Source organism: Trichomycterus rosablanca, chromosome 10 (assembly GCF_030014385.1).
Source record: "Trichomycterus rosablanca isolate fTriRos1 chromosome 10, fTriRos1.hap1, whole genome shotgun sequence".
NCBI classification, from domain to species: Eukaryota; Metazoa; Chordata; class Actinopteri; order Siluriformes; family Trichomycteridae; genus Trichomycterus; species Trichomycterus rosablanca.
The window spans coordinates 4,520,356-4,533,956 of record NC_085997.1 but is presented as its reverse complement, the minus strand read 5'-3'; the positions used below and the strand labels follow the sequence as shown (position 1 = coordinate 4,533,956).

The 13,601-nt window shown below is 40.4% G+C and overlaps 1 protein-coding gene across 1 annotated transcript in view; it reads right to left on the bottom strand.

Moving 5' to 3' along the window:
• The window catches only part of LOC134321591 (myosin-16), a 44,623-nt gene that overhangs the window by 13,618 nt on the left and 17,404 nt on the right, over positions 1-13,601 (bottom strand). Inside the window, exons 7-12 of the mRNA XM_063003397.1 lie at positions 12,035-12,091; positions 6,964-7,050; positions 6,623-6,868; positions 4,801-4,918; positions 3,459-3,586; positions 252-448 (exon numbers count right to left, since the gene is read on the bottom strand). Of these exons, the coding sequence (XP_062859467.1) occupies positions 252-448; positions 3,459-3,586; positions 4,801-4,918; positions 6,623-6,868; positions 6,964-7,050; positions 12,035-12,091 (833 nt within the window). The remainder of the gene's footprint in view (positions 1-251; positions 449-3,458; positions 3,587-4,800; positions 4,919-6,622; positions 6,869-6,963; positions 7,051-12,034; positions 12,092-13,601) is intronic.

Genomic DNA, 13,601 nt, shown 5'->3' with positions numbered 1-13,601 from the left:
AAGATGGGTCCTTGCTGAGTCTGGTTCCTCTCAGGGTTTCTTCCTGTAATTTTAAGGGAGTTTTTCCTTGTCACTGTTGCCCTTGGCTTGCTCAGTAGGTGTCTTTGGTCTGTTGGTCCTGGATTCTGTAAAGTTGCTTTGAGACAATGTCTATTGTAAAAAGCGCTATGTAAATAATTCTGACTTGACCTGACTTGCTTTGTACACAGTACAGTATTTTGTATGTTTGAGTGTTTGTGTCGGTTCTGTACTTGGCCTCCTCTAGTTCATCGCCGTGCTGAATGACGTCGGCCTCGTGGCGGCTCCTCCAGTGCGTAACATCACTGTTAAGCTTGGAGACGAGACGCTGAAGCTCCACTTTGCTCTCCTGTTCCTCCTCCAGATGCTCCTTTAACGACTCGCATTCCTGCCGGGCTGCCAACAAACTGCTGCTCAGAGCTGCTTTGTTCTATACATTCACAAACACACAAAGGTAAAAAGAAATACATTAATTAATTATGGCTTTAGGTATAAATGACTATGCACAGATCTGTACTGTATGGTACACCTAAATGTCTTGCTGTCATCATGATTCCAGGACTCCCCAGTACTCGGTTTATTCTACTATATAACCTTTACCATACTATGATGTTAAATACAACAATATGCATGCTGGTTAATTGCTTGTGAACTGGTCCCTATTTGTCTTGCATAGACACAACTGGGATTTATTACCTAATATCAAATTGCTATGCCAACATAACTATAATAATGCAATTAATTTGTATTATTATGTTTTCTTGTTAATAAATACCCAATCCTTTAAAACTACAGTCGGGAGCAATAGTGAAAATACTCCTATTTTAATGTCATGTTTTCATTACAAACCATATAAACAGCATAATTTGAGTGAAATACTGCATTTTTATAAATGTATGTTAAGTTAAATAAAGCACACGTGTAAAATGGACCATGTTGATTAATTTGTGCCAAGATCAGAGGGAGTTTTATCCTTTATATTAAAGCACAAGTGTAAAACTACAAGTCCCATCAGGCCCTGCATGTCATATCACCTGTGCAACATGTCACATGACCATCCCTATATCACCTGATCATCCTTACCTGAAGCTCATCCCAGACCTGATTACCTTTACATTTACATTTTCTGCATTTAGCAGACGCTCTTATCCAGAGCGACTAACAGAAGCGACTATAAAGAAGACCTTTACTTTATAATACCCTCCACTCCAGTAGACTCTTTTCACATTACACGTCTTCCATTAGTCTATATGTAGAGGTTCTGTTAGCTTTATGCACAGGGTTTATTATTCTATTAGCTTAGCATTTAGACCAGGATTTAGTTCCATGTCTGTTTTGTGGGTTATTAGATGTTTGGTTTATTTATAGTGAATTATCCTCAGCATTACCTTTCATAGTGTCTCTATTATTCTATAGTAGTGTTGTAGTAGTGAATGCTAGTGTTTTTTGTACTTCGCCATCTTATAGGTAAATACTTTGGACTAGTAAGTAAGTAAAATTTATTTATAAAGCACATTTAAAACGACAGAGTCAACCAAAGTGCTGTACAATACAAACATAAAATACAGAGCAATGTAAAAAATTAAAACATAAATAAATACTTAACAAGATTGCACAACACTTAAGAATCAAATGACAATTTAAAAAAGTGTGTTTTCAGTCTTGATTTAAAGACTGTAAGAGAGGGAGCAGACCTAATATTCAGTGGTAGGCTATTCCATAACTTAGGAGCAGCAACTGAGAAGGCACGATCACCCTTCAGCTTCAGTCGTGACCGAAGAACAGCCAGCAGTAACTGGTCTGAAGATCTCAGAGACCTAGATCCCGAGTAAGAACTAAGTAACTCTGAAACATATGATGGAGCTTGCCCATGTAATGCCTTAAAAACAAACAAAAGAATTTTAAATTGGATCCTGCAGGAAACAGGAAGCCAGTGAAGAGAAGCCAGAACCGGAGTAATGTGGTCCCTTACATTCTAGCAGCAGCATTTTGTACAAGCTGCAGACGTGACAATGATTTCTTGCATATACCCAGATACAATGAATTACAATAATCAATTCTAGAAGATATAAAAGCATGGATGACCTGTTTCAGGGCTTTAGCTGGTAAAAATGCCTTGATTTTTGAGATTACTCTGAGCTGGTAAAAGCTGCTCCTAACAACAGAATTGACTTGGTGATCAAATCCAGACTTGGTGACTAGCATTCACTTAGCCTGTTGTGTGGTTTGCTTTTGTTAAACAAGCTCAGATGACAAATGTTTAATACATTTATAGCCATTTTTACCAATTTAACTAGGGCCTTACTTCAGGATTTAAGCACAACAGTTGCATTGTGGGTGATTGTGTCAGGAATGCAAAGCAAAGCAAAATTAGTCAGACCAAAACTGACTCTCTCTCCTACATGCCCCTCATCTCCTCAAATTTTTTGGGGTATTAAAATGACCCTTTCTGATTGAACCCTTCATCCTGTATCCTGTGTTACCCTTCTCCTCCTCACACCTTTTGGATACGGAAATTATTCTCTAAAATCACAAACATCCTTTTGTCTCCATCCCACTCAAAGTTTGTTCATCAGACAATTCCCTATTCTCTATTCCCAATTCCCAATTTCCTAATGACCCCCAACCCTTCCAAAATCTCTCATTTCCTTATTTTTGGGATAGATAAAGTTTTCCCAAAAAATATGCCTGCACCCTTACGTCTGTATGTGTTAATAAAACTTTACTGCTGAAGATCCGAAGTTCTAACAATGACCACAAAATTGCAAAACCAATACGTAAAGCTTTATTCCTTGAGAGACAGAGCAGCAATTTCTGCACAAGTATAGAATAACTGCAATCAGCAATACACTTATCAACAGAAGGCAGCACAGTAGGAGTCTCAAAGGACAAGTAGTAGGGTCTAGGATAAATGCTCTGCATGGGATCATATACATGACTGGAAAAAGTCTTATTTATTGAGGAATCCAAGTTTAAGATTTATAGCAATAACAGAAATGTTTATGTAAGGAGATCACGGTAATTGATACCACAGTGAAGGACGGTAGTGGGTATATTTATGACTGGTGATGTTTTGATGTTTTCAAAATCAACTATAACATGACAAAGTACTTATCCATTCTTTAGAGACATGCGTTATCTTAGTGGAGAAGGATTTATAGTGCAGACCCAAAACACACCATAAACGTACAAATTAAAGACCTAAAAAGATATTAAGAGATGCCTTTTTGATCATTTGTAATAGAAAACCATTTGTATTCAATTCATCAAAATGCTAAATAGAAGCATCACACACTGTTTGTCTGTCTGTCTGAAAAGTACATCACTAAAATATTTAATTTGTCCATATCTGAGCCTATTATTTGCAAAGTATAAACAATATTATAGACTTTATCCTTGCTAAATCTCAATACAGTATATAAGTAGGTAAAAGAACCCACCTTGACCTCTTCCTCGTACTGTTTCTTCAGCTCCTCGTGCTGGACCGTCAGCAGACTTTTCACACGGTTTGTCTGGCTGAATCTGGTTTCTGTCTCTTCCATTTGTCTGCTCAGCTCATTATTGTCCGCTGAATTATGACAGCAAAAAGCTCCTGTTACTGACTCTTTTCAGTGAATCTTTAATACAGCTGACACAAATAAAGAACACAGTACTGTACCATTTTTAAAGAAAACTAAACATGAGCAGTACCACCAAATGTGCCATTAGCAGAACTACATTATGTAGTTATGGATCATTATGGAACGGTTATGTTGGATAATAATAATTTAAATTGTTTAAATTGTTAAAGCAATGGCTAAAATGGCTAATGAACATCTATAAACCTTTACTACTGTCATAGAGTGCAAGGATATACTAGTAGTCTGCCTTATATGCTAATAAAGACCACCACCCTCTTATAATATATTGTTACAATAAGGTAAGGCTTAAGAAAATGTGACTGCCGGTTCATATCTTCAACTGATTTTAGGGTATGAGACTATACACTGATCAACCATAACATTAAATCCATTTTATCAGCTCCACTTACCATATAGAAGCACTTTGAAGTTCTACAATTACTGACTGTAGTCCATCTGTTTCTCTGCCTGCTTTGTTACCCCCCTTTCATGCTGTTCTTCAATGGTCAGGACCACTACAGAGCAGGTATTCTCAGCACTGCAGTGATACTGACATGGTGGTGGTGTGTTAGTGTGTGTTGTGCTGCTGGAGTTTTAAAATACCGTGTCCACTCACTGTCCACTCTATTAGACACTCCTACCTAGTCGGGCCACCTTGTAGATGTACAGTCAGAGACGATCGCTCATCTGTTGCTACTGTTTGAGTTGGCTGGATGTTTTTGATTGGTGGACTATTCTCAGTCCAGCAGTGACAGTGAGGTGTTTAAAAACTCCAGCAGTGCTGCTGTGTCCGATCCACTCATACTAACACACCACCACCATGTCAGTGTCACTGCAGTTCTGAGAATGATCCACCACCTATATAATACCTGCTCTGTGGTGGTCCTGTGGGGGTCCTGATCATTGAAGAACAGCATGAAAGGGGGCTAACAAAGCATGCAGAGAAACAGATGGACTACAGAGTGTAGAAACAAGGAGGTGGTTTTAATGTTATGACTGAACGGTGTATATAGATGGGTAACATAACATACATTTTAACTTAACACCTAACAGTGTATTTGAATATAGACTTATTAGTCTCATATTAACATACGACACTTATAAGCACAGAACAATTCAGATTTTCACCAAATGCAGAAGCTTTTCCTCATTATTCACCCACCTGTGAATCTGTTCTTGGCCACAGTGACCTCGGTCAGGGCCTTCTGCAGATCCTCATTCCTCAGGTTGGACTCCGACAGCAAGTCCTCCACTTTCTTCAGCTGCGTGTCAGTGGACGCCTGGTATTACACAAGATCACAAAGCATGGTGTAAGCTTTGATCAGAGAGCCTGGAGTTCACCCGGTCTGCATTACTGAGGCTGTCTGTGTGGCTCAGGCTGCACTAGGTTAATAAAAGGGCTAGGCTAATCATACACAAGTATCCACACTTTTATCCACACAGGTTTGTAATAGAGAAGAGTTCAACGGCAACCCAAAAGAAAAACAGAGAGACTTTAGTATTATGATTTAAATAATGGAGGGGTATTCATGGTAAGAAGTTGATTTGTTGTGTGCAAACTGGAGTGTACTTAAGCTAATATTGATATCATAGTACATTTCTCACTTTACACCAATAACCTTAAACAAAAACAGCCTCTTAAGAAGTAGACAAGGTTTTTTATGAGAAATTCCTTCTTAAATCGAATGCTGCTACTTAGTGGTGGAAAGTTAAACCACACTTTTTACACATTTGCATTTTAGTTTATTAAAAGTAACATTAAATGCAGGGTTACTGCCGTTAGCACCAGGGTTGCCAGATTGCAACAGTGGTTTCCAGCCAAAAACCTTTTCAAAATCCGCCAAAATGCATGAAAAACCGACCAAAATAAGACAGGACAAGCAGATGATGTTTAGCATTTCAAAAAATAATAAACCAGTTAAACCACCATGACCTACAAATTAATATCTTAAACTGTACAGATCAGTAATTATAAATTATAAAGGACTAATTATTTTTGCTTGAATGTCTTTGACATATGACACAACCCTTTGCAAGTATATAAGAATAAACTTTAATAAAAATATCAATAAAACAGAAAGAATTGGGGTGTTCCAAAACATTTGAGCAGTAGTTTATGACTTAAGTTTTTAATTATATTTTATATTATTTTCATTCATTTATTGTCTGTTTTAGTATCGCTTTATCCTACTTAGGGTCACGGTGTATCCTTACAATTAGTGCGGCAACAATATTAGCATTGAATCTGCATTAAGATTATGTCCACCTAGCCGCTCAGGTGGCGCAGCGGTAAAGTACGCTAGCGCACCACAGTTGGGGTTTCCCAGCTCTGCCTTCCGACTGGGCTGGGCGGCTGCATGGACAACGATTGGCTGTTGTAGATGTCATAGATCCTCATAACTGGTGCAACTGCGGCCCCTGCTGACTGACTGATGGCGCCTGCACAGGGCTGAGGAATAATGCTGATGGGGGTGTGGCCCTCCGTACACAGTGCCCGTCGGTGTATGAACTCGACTCGTGCAGGTGTAAAAATGCAGTCTGTACTGACTGTGGAGGGGGGCGTATGTCAGTTGAGAGGCGTCCTCAGTCAGCGGTGAAGGGTCGAATCAGTATAGAGGACACAATCAGGGTAATTGGACACGTTATGGTAAACTGATGGCCCCAGTCTGAAAAAACAAGTTCTCTAATCATACCACCTTACCCAATTAGCAGGCTTAACTCATATTGGGCAATTGTAGTTCAGTGGTTAAGGTATTGTACTAGTAATCAGAAGTAAGCTTGCCGGTTCAAGCCCCATCACCGCCAAGTTGCCACTGTTGGGCCTTTGAGTAAGGTCCTGAACCCTCAATTTCTCAAATCATGTTCAGTCATAATTGTAAGTCACTTTGGATAAAAGCATCCGCCATATATGTAAATGTAAATATTAAGCCTTAAAAATCCTGATATAATACATAAAAAACATAGGTTGTGTTCTGGTTTTCTACCTTGGCCTTCTGCAGGGTGTCCAATGAAGCCGCTAGGTCGTCCACCTCCAGTAACAGGTTCTGCTTTTCCTTCTCCAGCTTGGCCCGGGTCCTCTGCAGACCCTCACACTGCTCGCTCAGCTCAGCCAGAGCGTCGCCGTGCCTCTTCCGCAGAGTAGCCGCCATGGCGTCGGCCTGCGTGGAGCACTCGTCCAGCTCTCGCTTCAGCCTCTGGAGCTCCGTCTCACGCTTTTTAATCGTGTCCATCTACAACAGACCGGGTGAGTGAAAAAAAGTCAATTCATGCAATGAATACCATAGCGTATATGTATATGTATATGTATATTGATTTATAAGTGCACCTGAGAGGCTGTTGCGCCTCCTGCTTCCTCTAGTCGATCCGTCACATCGTCCAGCTCTCGGGCCAGGTCAGCCCGCTGCTTTTCCACCTGAAAGTGTGAACATACGCTTTGTTATTTCCTCAGTAAACGTACCACAGACGTACACATATAGAGCTATTTTGTCTTGTTTACACACATTTTTTACTCCTCTGTTTGATTTCTTCAGACCACTCAGCTTTATGTGACAGAACAATAAAAGGCTGTGCTTGTCGTTAATGGATTAAGTGTAACATGTGGAGAACAGTACAGGGGCGTGTGCGGCTCAGCATGAAATTTTAAGACAGACATGTCTTAGATATTATGTTAATGACATCTGGTTTCCATGTGTGTACATGTGAGACATTAGGGATTATGATTGTACAGACAACCTTAGGTAGAAATGTTGCTGGTGATAGAAGTAAGGATTATTACTCATTACGAGCAGTATTAGAAACCACATGACACTGTTTAAAACCACAGAATGACACTTATTGTGCTTCCAAATAGATTAAGTGCACTTCAAAATGCAAATGTGGGGTGTCCCATATTCAGCGTGCATGTTTAGTGCAGAAATAAGACCCTAACACGTATATAATATGATACAACTCACATGAAACCAACAGTATGTGGACACCAGCTTGTTGGACATCCTATTCTGGCATTGATATGGGGTTGTGAGTCTCTGGACTTTGCTTGTGTATACAGTTATAGTGGAACAGGAAAGGTCCTTTCCCAAACTGATGACACAATATTCGAACACAAACCTGATTTTATATACCTGTTAGCATTATTACTCACTGTCCATTTTCAGCTCCACTTACCATATAGAAGCACTTTTTAGTTCTACAATTACTGACTGTAGTCCATCTGATCCTGTTCTTCAATGGTCAGGACCCCCACAGGACCATTACAGACATGTTGACATGGTGGTGGTGTGTTAGTGTGTGTTGTGCTGGTATGTGCTGCAGTTTTCAAATACCGTGTTCACTCACTGTCCACTGTCCATTAGACACTCCTAGCTACTTGGTCCACCTTGTAGATGTAAAGTCAGAGACGATCGCTCATCTATTACTGCTGTTTGAATCTTCTAGACTTTCATCAGTGGTCACAGGACGCTGCTCATGGGGCGCTGTTGGCTGGATATTTTTGGTTGGTGGACTTTTCTCAGTCCAGCAGTGACAGTGAGGTGTCTTATCTACTCATACCAGCACAACACACACTAACACACCACCACCATGTCAGTGTCACTGCGGCGCTGAGAATGATACCACCACCCAAATAATACCTGCTCTGTGGTGGTCCTGTGGGGGTCCTGACCATTGAAGAACAGCATGAAAGGGGGCTAACAAAGCATGCAGAGAAACAGATGGGCTACAGTCAGTAATTGTAGAACTACAAAGTGCTTCTATATGGTTCAATTCCCTGTGGTGGTCAGGGTCCTTTCTGTGTGAAGTTTGTATGTCCTCTGTGTCCATGTGGGTTTGCAACAGTCCACATGGACTCTCACAAGTCCAAAGATGTGCAGTCATGTTAGTTTGAGCTACTAAAAATTGCCCTAGGTGTGCGTATGTATGTGTGTGTGTGTGTGTGTGTGTGTGTGTGTGTGTCTGTCTGGTAATGGACTAGTGATCTGTCTGGGATGTTTCCTACCTTTTGCCCAATGAATCAGACTCACTGTGACAACAGTGGTGGGACTAGTTGGAAATATAATCATAAAGAAGCACCTAAAAAGCATCTAGACTCACATTTATTAAACATATAGTTCAGTATAGCATGATGATATAGAGAAAATATGAAAGTACAACCTCACTGCCTATGTCACATTGCTTACACTGCAACTTAAATGGCTACTGACAGTAATTATTACTGTGAATAACCATGTTTACACCATGTCAGTGGCTATAACTGACCTAAGTGTTACAATATACTGTAGAAGCCTCTTTACAACAACTTGGAAGTCTAGAGTTGAACTTGAGTGAGGGAGCCACAATCATAACTGTTTTTTTCTTTAGTAACAGGGACTGGAAACCTGGTCAGGGTTTGGATTACAATACAGTACACAATTTAAGTTGGTCAAAATGAACAACACGTGTGCCCTTGAGCAGCCCAGTCAAGAGTCCTAATCTAAAACCCATCTCACATCTGTATTAAGATTGATTTTAAAAGACAGTAATTGCTGCCATCTGCGACTTAACATGGTACTCGACAAGAAGGATGAATAATCGTAAATTGTTGGCATTTGTGTTTTTGATTCATTTTAAGTGAACACAGATTCCTTTTTAATGGTCTTTAATGACAAAATTAAAGACGTATTTCTAAATATATAGCTCCCTGTCAAATATAAATCCCAAGTTGTGCACAATGGATTGTCTGGGGTGTCTGGTGCTAGACCCAAAACGACTCGGATGTAAGACTAGGATGAGGTAGTTACTAAAAACGAATAGAAATGATTCTAGCTTATGACTTTTATTTGTATGTAAAATGGGTTGGGAGATAAAAACACTGTCCATTTTATCAGCTCCACTTACCATATAGAAGCACTTTGTAGTTCTACAATTACTGACTGTAGTCCATCTGTTTCTCTGCATGCTTTGTTAGCCTGCTTTCACCCTGTTCTTCAATGATCAGGACCCCCACAGGACCACCACAGAGCAGGTATTATTTGGGTGGTGGGTCATTCTCAGAACTGCAGTGACACTGACATGGTGGTGGTGTGTTAGTGTGTGTTGTGCTGGTATGAGTGGATCAGACACAGCAGCGCTGTCACTGCTGGACTGAGAATAGTCCACCAATCAAAAATATCCAGCCAGCAGCACTGATGAAGGTCTAGAAGATGACCAACTCAAACAGCAGCAATAGATGAGCGATCGTCTCTGACTTTACATTTACAAGGTGGACCGACTAGGTAGGAGTGTCTAATAGAGTGGACAGTGAGTGGACACTCATACCAGCACAACACACACTAACACACCACCACAATGTCAGTGTCACTGCAGTGCTGAGAATGATCCACCACCTAAATAATACCTGCTCTGTAGTGGTCCTGTGGAGGTCCTGACCATTGAAGAACAGCATGAACGGGGGGTAACAAAGCATGTAGAGAAACAGATGGACTACAGTCAGTAATTGTAGAACTACAAAGTGCTTCTATATGGTAAGTGGAGCTGATAAAATGGACAGTAAGTGTAGAAACAAGGAGGTGGTTTTAATGTTATGGCTGATCAGTGTATATTTTACAGTGAATCAAAAAGCAGATTTAAGGCTGTAATTCTATACACGTCGACAGTGGGATGAATCTCTATCTTGCCCGTGTGCGTACGTGTGGAACAGGAATCGCTTTTCCAAAAATCTTTGGACTCCGATGATGTCTGCCCCTTGTGATTTTATCAGTGAACGGAGAACAATGCCAGGACTGTGTAAATATGTGCTAAGGGAGGTCCTGAGAGAGTCTGAAGGGGTCTGTGGAGGCAAAGCTAGTCATGAAGAGATAAAGGTGTGCATGTCTGTGCATGACAGTTCACACTTTGGAGGAACAGCAGAGCACTGCTTTACTTAAAAATACCACCTAGTGAGGAGACATGTCAGGCAGCCCAGAGGCATGCAACTCTTCTACTTAACGCACATCAAGCGTCTGTCAAAAAACATGTCCTTGCAACAAGAGAGTCAAGAGAAACGTTTTATTTGTAGATATTTATGTATATATTTTTGTCATTCCAATTACTACCGAATTCCAAGTAATCCCAAGTGTTTTAAGGGCTTTGTGTGAGCTTTTAAACATAAGCTTGTTAAATCTTGCCTTTTTTTTAATAAACTGGAAAGTACCTTCCCCATACTGATGCCACAAAATTGAAAGCATTTACATTATTTCATACCATTGATCTTTTTTTTTTCTTCTATTTATCGACCCTTCACCGCTGACTGAGGACGCCTCTCAACTGACTTGCGCCCCCTCCGGCACGCAGTCAGTACAGACTGCATTTTTCACCCGTACGAGTCGAGTTCATACACTTGACCGGCACTGTGTACGGAGGGCCACACCTCCATCAGCATTATTCCTCAGCCCTGTGCAGGCGCCATCAGTCAGCCAGCAGGGGCCGCAATCGCACCAGTTATGAGGACCTATGATCCGACTTTCTACCCTCTAACCCTGTGAACAACAGGCAATCGTTGTTCATGCAGCCGCCCAGCCCAGTCGGAAGGGCAGAGCTGAGATTCGATACGATGTATTCGAAACCCCAACTCTGGTGTGCTAGCGTACCTGAGTGGCCATACCATTGATCTTATCCAGCTGTTAGCAATGGGTGTGCCTAAAACAGGTCAACTCAACAAACCCTTGGGTACGATATGGCATAAGGAAACACCCCAGACAGGTTGCCAGTCCATCACATGGCAAACACCCCCTTTGGACTTGGTCTTTGGACACCGGAGCTCTCAAAGGAAACCCACACATGCAGACACTGGAAGAACATGCAAACTCCATACAGAAGGGACCCAAACCGCTCCACTTGTGAATGGAACCCAAGACCTGCTTGCACCATCTTAACAGCAATGACTTGTACCTTTTGTTTTCTATTTTTTGCTTAGGTGATGCAATCAAGTGATCTTTTTTTTGAAGGGCGGGGGGGGGGGGGGGGGGGGGGGTATTTGGTTTGTACTTTCGGTCTGAGCTGTACTGGGCAACCCAATATCATCAAAATATTAGAAAACCCAGCGCCCAGGTGGCGCAGAGGGATATTCCGCTAGCACACCAGTACCGAGATTGTGAACTCCTCGGTTCGAAACTCGGTGTTGCTACCGGTCGGCTGGGCACCATCCGGCGGGCATAATTGGCAGTGCCTGCAGCAGATACTATTTGGCCACTGTATCTGCAGGGTGGGGGCCGGACTATGTGTGGGTGGGTGGGTCTTCATACGCTGTGTAAGGACCCTGACTGGCGGAAGAGACGCCTGAGCCTATATAATCCTATATAATTAATCAATACCCTACATGAATATGTCGTGTCATCAGGGATATAGACGGAATGGAATACAACAAACCGAACAAGTACAGTTACCTTCGCTCTCATGGCTCTTTCTGCCTCCAGCTCTTCCTCCAGTTCCTCAATACGCACCTACAGATTAGAAACAAATATTATAGATATTTCAAGCAAGATATTCCCTTAGAATTCTCAAAACACCCAATCAAATTAAACAATGACACGTCATCGACCAAAAAGTCAATCAGCGCTAGTGCGAGACAACGCAGTCTAACACATACTGTTCTGATTTGTGAGTTTACTACATCTGCTTCAGTTTATCTTACTTCAGAATGAAAGTCTGGTAGGAAACTATTTTCTGTTTTAGCATAAATGTTTAGTCTTTGCCAAACATTTGTAGTGTATTGTGTCTTACACAGTTTGAACAGCTTTCTACATGATGGTGACAGTGTTGTGGTTAGGTATTCTTGTAGATGTAATCTTAGTTCTGCATGCCAGTGGCTACACCATGGAGTAATTTGTTTGGAGTAAGTTTGATGTTAATTTGCTAATGATATTTAAAAAAATACAACAACAATTCTTGTCTAATAAGTCATGGAGAATTAATTAAGGTTTAATAATTGTCATTTTTACCCATTAATATACTGTACACTTAATCATGAAATGTGACTACAAATCAATTGGACTGCACTTGTTGCAAGGGATATACATTCTCTAGCAGTTACTAATCGGCCACCATGTCTGCTAGGGCGGGATGACCGGAGCTTTGAACAGACATTTTTGAACAGAATTGCTTTAAAATGCTTTTAGAGTTTGCTAAAGGGTATGTAAAAGACTCATGGCAACATAACAAAGATTCTTTGGTCTGTGAGATGAATAGATGATGGCTGATACCATCCTGGTGGTGGCTACATCATGCGATAGGGGTGCTTCTGAAAAGCTGATTGGGAAGAACTAAGGGATGACTGTAGGACTTTAGTTCAGAGATGCTCGCCACCCATCCTGACAGAGCTTGAGAGGATCTGCTTTGATGAATGGGATAAACTGACTAAATACGAGTGTGCAAAGCTTGTAGAGAGGTATACAAGAAAACTGGCAGCTGTAACTGCTGCCATCGAGCTATGAATACTACTACTACTACTACTACTAATAATAATAATAATAGTAATAATAATAATAATAATAATAATAATAATAATAGTAAAAATAATAATAATAACAATAGTAATAATAATAATAATAATAGTAATAATAATAGTAATAATAATAAGCACCTTCAAAGATACTGAAGGACACTATACAACAACAGAACATAAAACAGCATATTAATTAATTATTGCCATGAATACCAAACCAACAAACAGCTAAAAAAACGTAAAATATTCATACTATATATAGAGAGAGAGAGTTTAAAATTACCTATGTACCTTAAAAAGGTACATATTTAATAAGATAATTTAAATTAATTTTCAAAGAACTTTATGGGTTATAAAATGATGAGTAAAAATAGCACCGATGTCCATTTAAAATTAAATCCACAACCCAATCAAGGGGTATGAATACTTTCTGAATACACTGTAGATAATGTGCTGTAACAATTTGGAACAACCAGCTCCCAAAACTACCTGTATCGTATAGCCTAATT